The 14,988-nt window shown below is 35.9% G+C and overlaps 1 protein-coding gene across 1 annotated transcript; it reads right to left on the reverse strand.

Annotated features, from left to right (window-relative positions):
• Positions 1-3,320: 3,320 nt before the first annotated feature.
• On the reverse strand, positions 3,321-6,616 carry LOC128189608 (neuronal acetylcholine receptor subunit alpha-7-like). The gene is made up of 2 exons (XM_052861270.1): positions 5,087-6,616; positions 3,321-4,184 (listed from the first exon to the last, which is right to left on the reverse strand). The coding sequence occupies exons 1-2, from the start codon at positions 6,170-6,172 to the stop codon at positions 4,170-4,172; spliced, it is 1,101 nt and encodes a 366-aa protein (XP_052717230.1). The 5' UTR covers positions 6,173-6,616; the 3' UTR covers positions 3,321-4,169.
• Positions 6,617-14,988: the final 8,372 nt, after the last annotated feature.

Below are 14,988 nucleotides of genomic sequence, written 5' to 3' on the forward strand. Positions count from 1 at the left end.
CCCCCTTCCCATAAATCCCCCCCCCCCCCTCCACCATTACCACCATCCCTGTATCCATCCTAAGGAAAAAGAATGGACCTAAAACAAGTGAACATAGAATATGTAATAAAATTTAGTCAATATTCTACGGGGCCATTTTTCTACAACCCACACGGAGAAATATGACCTTAAGACCATAATTTCTACGATGTAATCTAAGTATTCTACAACTGTGTGGGTCATTTTTCTACGTAGAAAAATGAACCTCAGTCAATATTCTACGGGGTCACTTTTCGTCGTTACACCGAACGCCGACGCCGGGGGTATAGCATAAGTTCCCCTTGACTTCGTCTCGGTGAGCTAAAAAGGGGGCGAATTCTCAAAATCATGAAGGAAAATCCTAATTGTAGCTTCAATTTAATTCCATTAAATATAATTCCACATTTATCAGTTTTATTTATTACATGTTCCGACAAAAGTATAGGGAGGGGGACAGTCCATGATATCTCCATTTTTTTCATTATAAAGAAAAGTTGCCTTCTGCTAAAAAAGTGGGGGAGGACCCCCCCCCCCCCCCCCCCCCCCCCCCGATTCTATGTGCATACGGAGTATTCTCGCGATCCCAATTTAGACTCGTCCACCAATCAACGTGCAAACAACTATGTATGAGACATATTATGACGCGAAATCCTGCTTTACCATTTACGCATCGGTGAGGTTTGAATGGCATAGAATCAAATATGGCTAATATATCTTTAAATCAGAATTCCACACGTGCACGTTGAACAGCCCTTTAACTTGAAAAGTGTTGCTCATTGTTGCCTACAGCCCACGTAACATTTTCATCAATTGTGAATGTAAATGCTGACACATAAAACTTGCAACAATTAATCTTTTTTAATAAAAAAACAATCTTGATATTGCTTGCTCCCATTGTCTGCACTGTTTCGGAGAAGGCAACTTTCAAACCTTAAATATGCCTGACGTCATGACTCCCACAAAGTCAAAAGACCTTGTAAATTCATTCTTAATTTTTTAAATAAATATTATGAATGGTGTTAAAAAATAATGCAACACTTTAATGATGTTCCAAATTATAAATTAATTTTTAAGTGTCCTAGTTCCTTATCGAAAGTTCTGTTGATCAAATGTTGAACTGTTGTTAAAACAATAACAATGAAATTCAACATAAAAACGAGAAACAGGGGACCACCGCAAGATCGATATCAGTTTTTGAAAAGGCAGTGTCATTGTCTTTTGTAATATTAATTCTCTACACGCTAAAATTACGTTAAAATATATCGCACAGTCATTTTACATTTCATTAAAACAATAAAATGCTTTCTTTGGTGATTCATGCGGAATATGACTATGGCGACATTGCAGAAAAAATACATGACCCGCGTTAGCGGGTTTTATAATTTTTTTCTGTAATGATCGATACATTCATTGTTATCTATCGTTAGTTTACAAAATTTGCAGCATGCAAAAACAACTGTAGGTGTACGATTTTTTATCCAAAGAGTGGAATGTGTTGTCCGAGAGCCCATTTGAAAGGATAGAAACAGTAATTAACGTACATATAGGCCTATTACAACAGCCCTGTCAGGTGAAATATATGAGGTTTGAACAATCACACAAGTCGACATTCACAGTTGTGTATAAAGCACTTCAATTTACAATATTTTCATCAACGAGCCATTAGCGTGTATATGTTACCACACAGGTTTATAAATGAGCTCCATTAGATATGTTTGCTTTGCCTAAATATTCTATCTTGTTTAAAATGGATTTTCAGAGAAAAATTTTTAAGTGGTATTGTTACTTAGAATGTAGCCTATAAAAATACTCATTTGGTGGTTATTTGTAGCTGTTGAAGTTATGACATTGATGGCTGTATAAGTCTGAAATCCTGTTTCCGATTGTTTACCGGCATGCTGGATTCGATATTTTACATTGTCCATTAACCTAAATTTTGTCAGCATGACTAGATAGAACCATTTTAACAAGTCCTTGGACTTTCGGTTGAACGTAGCTATCTTTTTCTTGCGTCAAAACAAGTTAAAAATGACGCGTTTTCAAGCGAAATATGCACCGATTGCGAAGTCTTAGCTCAAAAGCCTGACAAATCTTGTTGATTTCAAAGAGCCATGGCTGAGTGGCCAGCAATAGAATAGACAGGCCTAGGTCACATTGCTGTTTGACACAACTAACCAAAGTCCAAGCTCTTGTTAAAATAGTTCTATATGAAAAAGAGGTTTATCGAAAAGTTTGCAATTTTTTGATAAATATTGACAAGGTACTAGCCATAATTTGAAAAAGAATAACGGCGATTTTCCTATGCATATTCATAAACGATTAACTTTTGATGTGGATTTGCGCAAGTGCGCGGGAATAGTAATTCAGAAAAGCAGCTTGTAGAACGAGGTAATACCTATCGTCTGTTTATAGTGGTTTGGATTCATATTATCAGGTTTGTGTGCTGTTTAAAGAAAAAATATCAGATATTGTCATCTTTATTTTATGAGGATGGCGATGACAATCGGCGAGAGCTCTATTGCAATTGACTATTATTTTCATACATTTGACAACATATAATTATAAAATTGAACGTCAAAATTATCCCTTCTGGGACCTCTCAACTCAAAACAAATACAAAAAATTATTAATAGATTTTAAGTATTCGAGTGATAGCTTACACGTTTTATCATATTCAGACAATGAATATCGTACCATACACATAGGCTTTTTTTCTTTTATGAGTAAAATGTTATTAAACAAAGAAAACACACCATTGTGTGACCTCTATATAGCAAGAACCCGGCAAGCTCATAGTTAAACTTGAAGTTTATAACATGTGTCCACCGCTCAAAGTGGTTTTCAATATAGATTTTCATGTTACAACTATCTCTGTCAAACTGTTTCTTTCTTTCCTTTCTCTCTATTACTTTACTGCTAACGGACTGACCACGTTTTAGCGTCGACATCTTGTGTACGTTCTTAAATTAGCTTGTCACATCACATGCTTATGAATATTTCAAAGTTGGTCGTTTACTGACCGACTCAGTCAGTATATAAATTAATTAGAACTTACATTTAATACTTTTAGATGCGTTTGATTTAAACTGTATGATTTGCAGAAGGTTTTTAATTTTTGTAGCTAAAGGAAAAACGTAAACATTTCTTTCTTTTAAAATTTTCATTTCAAACGACATATTTACCTATATATATATAAATGATATTGCTTATATAACACTATATAAATAGTGCCTGTTTGGGAGGGTAACAGTTGAAATTGACACCCCGAGAAAACCATTGTCAACCGACGCGAAGCCGAGGTTGACAATGGTTTTCGAGGGGTGTCAATTTCAACTGTTATCCTCCCAAACAGGCACTATTTATTTTGTTATACTGAATGTCTTAATTTTTAAGAAAATTTTACTGCTTTTATATAGGCTACAGCGAACCGTACACGCATAATTTTCGCGCATGTAACAATTTGTAATGTTACCCGTTGCTAAGTGCGTTGCTAACGCTGAGTGTAATAAAACGGATTATGAACTGCGTCTTAACCAATCAGATTTTAGTATTTTACTTGAAAGTATAACAATAAATTTTGTTTACATGTAAAAATCTATGCTGTGCTGTCTCTGTACTCAATGAAATAAAGTTTAATGTGCGTAAATACCTAAGAATAGTCTGGAAACAGATAAGTTTTCAATTATTTTTTAAACGAGTAAAATTTCCCTCTAATCTAAGATTTTGGGGAAGGTTGTTCCACAATGTAGAACTGGCCACGTCGAACCGCCTGTCACCATACGACCTAGTCCGCGCACGCGACTGAACAAGGAGCATAGAGCTCTCTGAGCGCAGAGACCTATTTGGCTTGAAGACCTGGACCAGTTCTTGTATATAAAATGGCGATGTTCTGTGTAAGGCTTTGAAAGCCTGTGGGATCAGCTTGTATTAAATTCGCTGCTCGATTGGAAGCCAGTGTAACTTGACCAGCACTGGTGTTATGTGGTCATATTTCCTAGTACGCGTTATAATCCTAGCGGCTGTGTTTTGAATCCTTTGAAGTCTTGACAAGGAACTGGTACATACACCGTGTAGTAAGGCATTGCTGAAGTTTTCCGGTCAATTTTTTCTTTGATACGTCGATCAATAGAAAAATTATTATCTTCATTTCTTCATTTGACCTTGCACTGGATAAAAAAAAAGTCCCTTAAATAAAATAAATAAATACTATATGATTATAAAATCAAATATGAAAATATGACAAAATACTCTCTCTTTCTCTCAATTCTCTAAAAGAAAATTAGAACTTCTGTGACTTCCAATATACCTCTGAACTATTAAATGTGAAACAACATTGTGTTGTACGTCTGTAGATTGTATGAAATAAAAAAATATATGCCACAATCAAAGAAAAAAGGTTTCAACAAAAAATTAACAAGTGGAAACAATTTTACATACATACATTTAAAGATTGAAACAAAAACCGCTGTTCGTAATTCTGCTAGTCTTGCCTAGATGGACCAGTGGTTAGCGCGGTGGCCGCTCACTGCTAGGAGAATGGGTTCCAGAGGTCGTGAGTTCAAGCCCCGGCCGGGGCGGAGGTGGAGCTCCAAAAAGGTGAATTTCTCTGTGCTTTATATATATATACATGTATAAGGCTTCGTTGGGTCACTTGTACATTTTCCTTAGCATATTTACGAACAGCGGTTTTTGTTTCAATTTTTAAATGTATTTGATATCATATATCATATATGATATCATATATCATATATCATATATTCCGATACCAAAACGAACACATTGCGTAAATATATTTCAGTAAAACATAGAACATTGACAGTTATCTCAAAGTTTCTTTTAATTTATGAAACCAATTGAATTTGAGATATTCAAAACTTAATTCAAATGTGTGTAAGCCATTTTAAATATTAATAATTGTCAAAATGATGTAAATCAGCCATTCTGAAATGAACAACAAAGAAAACAATCGAATGTAAAGTTTGTCAGAAACTTGTAGGATAATTTCCCATGTGATTGTTTCAGACAGCGAAGATTTTTCTTCAAAAGCAGTATCTTCGTCTATTTTTACCTGCGTTCTTTCTTTGGCCTCCTTCGTCATTTTAACACTATCAATTTTATTGGTAGTTTTTGTTAATGCCAACAACAAAGCAGTCCATTTGCGAAGTTTCTCTGGAACCTCGGAATTCTGGTTGATCTTTTCGTACGTCATCGATGACAAAATGACACAAATTCCAATAAAGACACTATTTTGCAGAACCAGCATCACCATGATGTTATACAGACTAATTGGTTCAGCCACTGGTGGCAATGTATCAGCAATCATGTTTAAGAAAAACACCAATGTCAGTAAAATTGTTAAGGAAAACGACACGCGCTCCCCCGAGGAAACTGGTAACTTGAAGACAAAGATATTCAGAAAACCTAGACAAGGTATAGGTGATAAGATATTCAGAATATAAAACGCTGGTCTCCTTTGAAACTCTACTGTAAATGTTATCAAACTATGATTGTCGGATATAGCTAACATCGAGTGCCTTTTTCTCACATTCAGTACCCTCCATTCTTTGTTTTCAAATTCATATGCCGCGTATGGAAAATCCGTGGAAACCATTACTAGCTTGTCATCGGGCAACCAGCTAATAACTTGCAAATCACAGCTGTGTTTGTCAAAAGGATAGTACAAAAGATTTGCGTCGCATCGAGTCGTCGAGAATCCTCCAAACACATTAAGAGCAGTTCCATTAGAAAAATATAGAAGACTTCCACTTTTGCTATCGATATTCATTTGCTCAGTTGCTGAATTTTGAAAAAAGATTTGGGGTACCCATACAGAAGTTAATGGTAATCTAATATTTTTTATGCTTGTATTGGACGAATTCCATCTTATTTTTTCGTCAATCCAACTAAACGCCATAAAGCAACGTGTCTTTAAAATACCAGCCCTTTCATCAAATGATAGAATTGAAATTAGTCCAAAATCTGCATACACTGTAATAGCTTCGCTTTGGTTGATCAACGGTCGAATGTTTGGTGTGTAATTTGCAAGGAGCTCTCGTTGCAGATTCTGCACGTCATTATACCCCGAACAAGAGACACCTGTTACACAAATACTAAAAAACAAACACCATGAAATGGAAAGATGTATTGACTTCATCTTGACACAACCAATCCTGTAATGATTCTAATGGGGAAAAGTTTGTACATTTATAATACTTGGTCTGAATGCAATATTCTGGCACTGTCTTTGGGATAGCATCGATCGAAACGTCAGTGTATTTCATCAGAATAATCAAACTACTGGTGTATAGATCTAACAAATCTCTCCAAATGCAAAAATGTACAGATGCACAATGCGTTTATAAACAGATCTTATTTGGTGAGAATTAAGAAGATGGGTGAATAAGGCGTGTAAACTGCCCATATGAGGATTAGAATAGATACTATAAAATTAAAATATCTACAAATGCCATAATTTCCTTCTAAATTATTGAAAACAATGTATATATACCATAACATCGATATATAACCCTTAAACATGTTAAATAATTAGAATAGGTTGATTTAAACTGGCGTATGCGTGTCAAAACCTCCAAATAGTGTCATTTTTTAGAACTTCAGTGCTTTTTAGACGGTGGCTATAAATAGCCACGGTCTATTGCTACGGTCCTGACCGGAAGAGTATTTCTCACGGGGACCCTAGCGGATAACGAACGATAACTCTGTTAGGTACATGTATGCAGTGTTATATACAGAAAATGTTTTATCTACGTATCGATTTCAGTATGAGAACTAATTTTAATCTTATCAGATATTTTAAGCATTAAAGCTGCTAATTATTTTGTACATACATTTAAATAATGTATGAAATTGTGTTTTCCGTTACCCTGTCTGTTAACGCGGTATTAATAATTTAAGCACCAACTGCCATTTTTGACGTTTAACTCTGTATCAGGATTGCATAAACTATATCACTACGATAATTGGTCACAATTGGTCACAATAATTGCTTCTTGTTTTTTTTATGATATAGATAATTGTCAGAAATACACTATTTAAACTGGTTTGCCATTTCGTATTTCAGCAATTATGCTTCATCGATAAATTCAGCCATTTTCAACGCATTAGTTTTAGTTGAGCAGTATATTTTTTTGTTGTAGCTTATTCCAAAGAATTCACAACAGATACTGACAATGAATATTACATAAATTACATTTTATTGAACTTCAACCGATCAATGGCACAGTTTCTTCTACAAGTGTGCACGTGTTTTCAAACACACAAAAAACTTTAAATTTACGATACATAAATGTGTTTAATTTTCGACTGACCTGTCATTTACAATGTACCTTATTTTGTACCTCACTCAGTCTGTAGAAACATTAATTTTATACAGGCACCTCGATATTCATCAGACAATATTTACTGCAGATGTTGACGCTTTACTTGCTACTGACTTTCTCTCAAACACGCTAATCGACGTCGGATTGTAAAATTCACGTGCAAATCGATTCGCCATTTTAAATGTATATAAACTACATTTTACGATGTTTCAAAGATTTTAAGTTCAGATTATTTTTTTTTACATATACGTCTTATGGATTTCACGGCGTGTCGGCCCGTGTATCTGTAATTTGCAGCAAACGCTAGCTTTTTTGTGAGAAAAAAACATGCGATATTCCATATACATTTATGGTACATTGTGAACGGTAATGTAAGATAAAATAATTTTGTTAACGAAACAGTTTCTGTCGAATATGTTCACAATGAACTGAATAACGCAATTCGATGAGCAAAGTACAAATAGTTACTTCAATTCATATGCGCACGTCCCTACGGAAGCCCGTTGGTGCCACGTACGAAAAATATTTTATATGGCGGCCGCCACTTATTACCTGGCGGCCGCCACATAATTTTCTGGCGGCCGCCATATAATTTTCTGGCGGCCGCCATATAATTTTCTGGCGGCCGCCACATAATTATCTGGCGGCCGCCACATAATTATTTGGCGGCCGCCAGATAAAACCTGCCTTCCTGATGCGCGCGCATGTTTTAATGGGAACTTTTTAGGGAGTTGTGGATACACTCTAATTTATTAGTTTTTTTAATTATTTCTGAAACTTGACATTAAATATCAATTGCAGAGCTTAGGGTTTTGAAAAACTGGTTGAGTTGAATGTATAGAAAACTTTGTTGTTAGAATCTAGAATGAATTTTATATTACTTTGTGCTATGTATTATACATGTATGTTGTAAAACATGGTATTTTAGAGTTGATTCTGAACTTTTAAAACTGAACTAAACACCCGTTCAGGAAATCTCATAGGCGTCGGAACCGGGGGGGGGGGGGGGGGGGGGCTAGGAGAGGGGGGGGGGGGGCTTAGCCCCCACTTTTTTTTGCAAAGATAGACCTAACCATTGGGTAAATAGCATCTTAGAGGGTTCAGCCCCCCCCCCCCCCCCCCCCCCACTTTTTCTCGCAGCAAAGAGAATTGTCCCTAAATTTACCTTGAAAGAGTAAGAAGTTGGAGTCATATGCATGCAAGCCCCGCCCCCCCCCCCGCCCTCGCCCCCCCCCCCCCTCACGGATTAGGATTTTTTATGATTTTGGGAATTAGTTTTTTTCCTCAATATTTCTGAGGATTAAACAACCCCCCCCCCCCCAACTTTCAATTTGCTTCCGACGCCAGTGAATCTTAACATTAAAAAACCTTAACTTGAGAGGAATTTTATGTAAACATGTATAAGTAAAGGAACGCACTGCCTTCTATATGTTTTAATTTTGGTGTAAGAATTTACCAACGCAGATTAAAGTCAGCTTTATTGACCACGACAGCTAGTACAGGCAATATTATCATGAGAGCAGATCCATCTATGACTTTATAAGGATAAACTAGGATAAGTGTGTACTAGCATTCGTGGCCATAAAAATGAAACTATTTAACTGACTGTGTTGTTAAACTCTTATTCCAAATCACATGAAAGGCAGTACAATAAAAAGACCGGTCTCTCTGGGTAAATCAAAGTACTGAGAGTCATGAAAGGCGGGGTCTTGAAAGTTTGAATTTATAATTGTTCACGTTTTCCTCCATTATGTTCCAATAATTATGAGTTTGAATTAGTTGTTTCAATCTACATGTAGTATGCTAAAGTTCAGCTTTTTGCATTTGCCTGATACTTTGTCATAAGTTTGCTAAATCCCGACCGGGACTGTTCTTCATAATTGTGTCTTTTACTTATTAACAATTTTTAATTGTCAATGAGTCAATGACTTAGTCATAGACTCATTGACAATGAAAAATTGTTAATCAGTAGAAGACAATTGTAGAAAATTGACACAACGGTATATTATGTAAAATAAGACCCCAAGAAATTTTTTTAAAAAATACAACTAACCGGGGTCAAAAAACAACTATATTTAGGTATATTAGGGGGGCGGGGCTAGCATGCATATGACTCCAACGTCTTACTCTTTCAAGGTAAATTTAGGGACAATTCTCTTTGCTGCGAGATAAAGTGGAGGGGGGGGGGGGCCTGAACCCTCTATGATGCTATTTACCCAATGGTTAGGTCCATCTTTGCAAAAGGCTAAGCCCCCCCCCCCCTAGCCCCCCCCCCCCCAGGTTCCGACGCCTATGAGATTTCCTGAACGGGTGTTTAGTTCAGCTTTAAAAGTTCAGAATCAACTCTAAAACACCATGTTTTACAACATACATGTATAATACAAAGCACAAAGTAATATAAAATTCATTCTAGATTCTAACATCAAGGTCTTCTATATGGTCTTCAAAATCAGAAATATTGAGGAAAAAAACTAATTCCCAAAACATAAATATCCTAATCCGTGGGGGCGGGGCGGGGCGGGGGGGGGGGCGGGGCGGGGCTAGCATGCATATGACTCCAACTTCTTACTCTTTCAAGGTAAATTTAGTGACAATTCTCTTTGCTGCGAGAAAAAGCGGGGGGCTGAACCCTCTATGATGCTATTTACCCAATGGTTAGGTCAATCTTTGCAAAAGGCTAAGCCCCCCCCCTAGCCCCCCCCCCCCCCCCCCCGGTTCCGACGCCTATGAGATTTCCTGAACGGGTGTTTAGTTCAGTTTTAAAAGTTCAGAATCAAGTCTAAAATACCATATTTTACAACATACATGTATAATACAAAGCACAAATTAATATAAAATTCATTCTAGATTCTAACAACAAGGTCTTCTATACATTCAACTCAATCAGTTTTTCAAAACCCTAAGCTCTGCAATTGATATTTAATGTCAAGTTTCAGAAATAATTAAAAAAACTAATAAATTAGAGTGCATCCACAACTCCCTAAAATGCTCCCATTAAAACATGCGCGCGCACCAGGAGGCAAGGTTTTATCTGGCGGCCGCCAAATAATTATGTGGCGGCCGCCAGATAATTATATGGCGGCCGCCAGAAAATTATATGGCGGCCGCCAGAAAATTATATGGCGGCCGCCAGATAATTATATGGCGGCCGCCAGATTATAAGTGGCGGCCGCCAAATAATTATCTGGCGGCCGCCAGATAAAATATTTTTCGTACGCGGCACCAACGGGCTTCCGTACGTCCCTGCTAAATGCATTAGAGAATATTTTCTTTGGTTTGGGGGCATTTTTTCACTAACAGATAACATTATTTACATTTGTACGTAAACATCGCCCCGTTTGTTCTCAAATAATTTTTAACTCGCGAGTACAACTCTATTATGAACTTTCTTCGACATTTGTTTCCAAGTGTTAGCATCATTTTGTCAACATGCATTTACAAATAGGCGGGCCTTTATAAATGCGCCAGTTTGTAGCGACTCGCAATTGAAATACATACCGGTTAGAAAGTGTCATCACTTAACGCAATGCTACATCGGCCGTAGCGTATATACATCCATGCTATATTTGCGATAGATAATGAAACATGAAGGCAAAAAAATGTGCTTCATAGATGACTGTAGAATTCTGCTGAGCTACAGAAAATATAGCTTCCCGAAAATATTGCCGGGATTTGCGAACCCTAGATCTATTGTCTAGTACATGCAAAGATTAAAATTAAAGAGAATGGGTGAATAAAGCGTGTAAAATGCCCATATGAGGAATGATTAGATACGGCAAAATCAAAATATCATTAAATCTGATACTTTTTAAAAAAATAATTAAAAACAATGTATATTTAACGTAACATCGGGTTGCAATCTTTAAATACTTTAAATACTTGCAATATATTGATTTAACCTGGCGTATGAATGTCAAAACCTCCTAATAGTGTAATATTTATAACTTCAATGCATTTTCTTTCATAGAGTGGGTCTGAGCTCAATATTTTTTTTTACAGTCTAAATGTGGTTTAATGGATTTTAAACCGATTTTACTAAAAACAAATGTGGAGAGATGACCCACTACAGTTCAAAAATGTTATTTTGTAGCTCAATAATTGAACGTTTTAGAAATATAATACAAGTCCGTAAATTTGTGGTCATAGTCTCATACAGCATTTAAACAACTCACTTTGTTGTGAATGAAATGGCTCAGTGGTTAGAGCACCAGCCATAAGGAAACTTTATAGAATTTGGGTTTTTAGGTTGTGGGTTCTATACCACCAAAACTTAAAGATTTATTATTTTTTTCTTATCTTTTTGAAATATTTCAAACTGAATATAGTTAGAAATTACCATTTTGTAAACTTGTATAATAACAAATCAAATATATTTAATTGAAAAAATGCTAAATTTGAAATTGTATTTTACGACTAAACCAAATGGGCAGTTGCACCATCTTATTCCCCCATCTTCTTTATATACACAGCTGTACGGTCAGAAAAACGTGCGTTCAACTTGAATTTTGTTTGTTTGGTGTTTTTAAAAACTTATTTTGTATAATTAATCAATATTTGTTGTAAGTTTACTAGAAAAGTTTAATGTAGCAAGTAATTTATGCGGGTTAAAGTGTACTGAGAAGCGATAAAATATAGCATGTGACTTTCCCGAATTCATTCAAATGATTTGAATAAATCTATTTCTAAATGCAATAGAACAAATGATTACAACGTTGATTAATGAAACTGCCGCGACTGAATGTTGTATGATATTTTTAAAATTATCATTCACTTTCGTTGTGAGCAAATGGAAATAATCCACTAAAGTCGATGATATATTATTGATTTACTCTTCTGTTTCATGATGACGTGCATTCCAAAAGCAATACCAATGTTATCAAACAGGTTCTTGTAAACCCATCCCGTTTTCTTTACACCTAAATGTATTAACTGACTATGAGGAAAAAATCAAATGTGATGGTCCACAAGACTGCAACTTTTTCCTCGTGAAGGGAATTGAGGGAAAATGCTGTCGAGAGGGACAATTAACATACTGTATGTATGCCCAAATAGTTAGTAAAAACAAGTATTTTATCATGCCAAAGCTTTATTTGTTCTCGTTACTTGAGAAATCTACAATATATTTAAAGCACAATAGTCCAATCCACACTTTTCAAAAGTTGTTCCCCTTTGCGGGGTCAACCCAAAGGTCAAAAGGGAAAAAACCAAAATTCCCCTTCTTCAAACAATCAAATATTTGAGCGAACTGTGATAAAATCTCTTTGGATTTGATTTATTCATTCAATATGCGGTGGCAACCCACAAATTTAATGAGTTATTCAAACGAGATTTTAATGTCAACTGATATAAATGCAAACATATCGATACAAAATATAGATACAAACTTCTATACGACAAAGACTACTGTGATAAATCTTTGGGTTTTCCCCCAAAAGATGACGACCAAGAGTCAGCATTTGTAAAGTGTAGATTGAGATCACAGCTACGATTTCCACAGAATTATCCAAGTAGGAAACTCACGACCAGTTGTGCGAGTAAACGTTAAGTATTAGTGCATGTATGCGATACTGGCCGCGGTTTTCGACAAAAATAATTATCATACATCACTCATTGTTACATGTAATATGCCACTTTCAAACGACGCCACCGTCTAACAGTACTTTCAGTACTTTGATTCTTATATAGAGTGGGTCTGAGCTCCATATTTTTGTCATAGTCTTTATAAGAATTTAAGGAAATGAAACTGAGATGACTCATTTTACTATGGAAATGTCATTTTGTATCGCAACAATTGAACGTTTTAGAAAAAAAATACAAGTCTTGAAATTCGTGGTTGAAGTCGCATATAGCATTTAACAATGGAATTTGTTGTGACTGAAATGGCTCAGTGGTTAGAGCACCAGACATTAGGTAACATTATAGAGCTAGGGTTTTAGGTTGTGGGTTCGAGACCACCAACACTTTACACTTTATCTATTTTTTATCGTTTGTTTATTTATATTCAAAACTGAATATAGTTAGAAATTGTTCTTTTAAAAATTTGAATTATAACATTATCAATTATATTTAGTTGGAAAAAAAAATAAATTTGAAATTGTATTTTACGACTAAACCAAATGGGCATTTGCGCTATCTTCTTTGAAGGTTTATATCAGTGGTGTGAAGCAGCAATAAGATACCATTAAAATAATGTACACCAGCCACTCAATACTAAATAGGAACAAAAATGATCGCAAACAAAACCTATTGCATAGATCGGACACAGTATCCCAAGTAGGTTGATCGATTTTCAAATCATCCTTTTCAACTGGTTCATCTGTATTTTTATCGGGGAAAGGAAGTACATCTTCTTCAGGATGACAGGCAGGAGTTGTTTCGACTTTGTTCTTTCTTTTCACAGATTTTCCTACCATTGATATGATGCAGCTTAAAATATACGGTACTTCTTTTTCCTTTTGAGCATTTTCGTACGCTACCAACGAGAAAATCGTTGCAATCACAATCAGCAAGCTATTTTGCACCTGAGTCATAATAACTATGTTAAAGATACTGACAGGATCACTTATTGGCGGTAGACAGTCGGCAACCAGGTTTAAAAAAAATACTAAAGTTAGCAAAATCGTAATCGAAAACGAAATGCGTTCTCCAGATGACTCTGGTAAAAGAAATACAAGAATATTGATGATCCCAAAGCAAGGGATAGGTACAAATATGTTCAAAATAACAAAACCCGGCTTTCTCTTAAATTGGATAGTAATTTTAATATTGCTATGGTTTACTCCGTTTGAAAGCGATAGTATTGAATGGCTTTTCTTCACACTTTGAACTTCCCATTCCTTGTTAGTGTATTCAGGAAGATTAAAAGGAAGATCAGAGGTAAGGAAAATAACCCGATCGATGTGTTCATGACTTAAAAAATTCAATTCGCAAGTGTGTTTGTCGAAGGGAAAGTACATAATACTTGCATCACATCTGGTTGTAGAAAGTCCAGTATACGAGTAAATGGCCATCCCATTAAAAGAAAGACGAACCTGGCTGTCGTCATTGTCTCCTGTTTCGATATGCATATTTTGGGTTGCTGCATCATTGAGAAAAAGTCTTGGCATCCACACAGAAGTTGGTGGAAGAAAAAGCATCCATATATCGTACATGGACGCATTCCATCGTATCTTCTCATCCATCCATTGTAGAGTTAATATGCAGATCGTTTTCAAAACGCCCGCTCTATCATCAAAAGATAAGATCTCCATTAATCGAAATTCAACCATAACTGTCGTCGGTTGACTTTGTTGAATCACCGGACGGATACCAGGAGTGTAGTTTGCGAGGATTGAATGTCTTAGATTTTGTTCGTCATCATAAGTATGAGCATAGACTCCACTTGCCCATGTCATAAAACACAGGTAAAGCAAAAAGGTGTTGGCGCACAGAGGAAACATCGTAAGCTGGTAACGATAAATTTCTTGTTTAAGATTCTGAAGCGAGTTTTGCAAAGTGCGTGTTACTGGAAATTGATCACACATTTGCATTCAGTGATCCGGCATAATGGACGGGTGTGTTAATGATTACAAAACAAACAGTGCAAAATTTATTTCGAAATTCAATAGTTTTTGCAACTAAGTGCAGCAAA

Source organism: Crassostrea angulata, chromosome 6, assembly GCF_025612915.1.
Source record: "Crassostrea angulata isolate pt1a10 chromosome 6, ASM2561291v2, whole genome shotgun sequence".
NCBI lineage: Eukaryota > Metazoa > Mollusca > Bivalvia > Ostreida > Ostreidae > Magallana > Magallana angulata.